The 1,220-nt window shown below is 49.9% G+C and overlaps 1 protein-coding gene across 1 annotated transcript; it reads left to right on the plus strand.

Moving 5' to 3' along the window:
• Positions 1-254: 254 nt before the first annotated feature.
• On the plus strand, positions 255-1,220 carry GNI_159010 (hypothetical protein; the record flags this gene model as incomplete). The annotated part of the gene is made up of 2 exons (XM_011136304.1): positions 255-331; positions 542-1,220. Coding segments are annotated over 2 exons (756 nt in total), but the record flags the coding sequence as incomplete, so codon positions are not given.

Consider the following 1,220-nt stretch of genomic DNA (forward strand, 5'->3'; position numbering starts at 1 on the left):
GTATACGACCACGGTCTAAGACCGACCGCTATATACGGCCATAATCTAATGCCACGTATTAGGGTCCTTCGCCAGCACGACCAGTGAGAGCCTACCAAGAGATCCGGTCCCTGCGGCCGGATGAGTAAAGGTTTAGCCAGTAGGATGTCCGACCACTGAGAGCCGGTGAAGTGTAGGTCCAATCACTTAAGGTCCGATCGCTAATGTTCCGATGAGTAAATGCGCTGAAGGTAATGAGAACAGCCTTAAAGGTAATGGGTACGGTGTTAAAGATAATGGGTACGGCCTTGATTGCATTGTATACTGCCCAAAATTGGATTGCTTGCACCCCGTAGCTACCCCCAATAGCACATGCAAGATAGCCCACCATGAAGCGTGCGGTTCTTCTTTGGTCAATAGGTAGGCTGAGGGTTTAAGACCACGGAACGGAGTGAGACTAGGGTCAGATTTGTTTTGTAGGGTGGACTACTACTCCGTGCGACACAACTTGTTCGTTGGATGAGAACTCGATTTCGTCTGCGACATGTTTCGACTTGTGTAGGTCAGGCGTGACGAGTGGTGCGGAATGGTCTCGTGGTTGTGAGCAGGATTGCTTGTTAGCCGGTTGTTTCGACAACTTGATTTTCGGTTACAACGCGGCAGATGCACCTGAGGGGTACAATGTACAGGTTGTAGGCAGTCCGGCGGAGTGTCATATTGCATGCCAGGATGAATCTACCTGTGTGGGTTGGCAAATTGATCGTGCGAATAATACTTGTGTCCTTAAGAACTATGAGGAGTATGAGGGTGCCACGGCGACTAAAATTTGGATGTATGATCAGGATCGATCCACTATCGACTTTGATGTTTGCAATAGTGAAACCTCGCGTGTCTGTATGTCTCCAGGAGCTGGTATTCCACCACTCTACGACTGTGTTACTTGCAACAACGTCGTCCGATGCATCTGGCACTCTGCCCTCAACTGGGCAGGACCCAAGGACTGTGCAAATCGAATAGGCCAATGTGACTTCTTGCCGCCTGACGAAACTACCACCCCAGAACCCACCACGAGTACCACCAAGACTAGCACTACCAAACCTACGTCTACGACCAGTTCAACGAAGAGCAGCTCGACGAGTTCTACCAAGAGCACTTCTAGCACGAAGCCCACTTCAACCAGTTCTACTAAGAGTACTTCGAAGACTAGCACCACCAAGCCTACGTCTACAACCAGTTCAACG

This window comes from Gregarina niphandrodes, assembly GCF_000223845.1.
Source record: "Gregarina niphandrodes unplaced genomic scaffold scaffold00048, whole genome shotgun sequence".
Classification (NCBI taxonomy): domain Eukaryota; phylum Apicomplexa; class Conoidasida; order Eugregarinorida; family Gregarinidae; genus Gregarina; species Gregarina niphandrodes.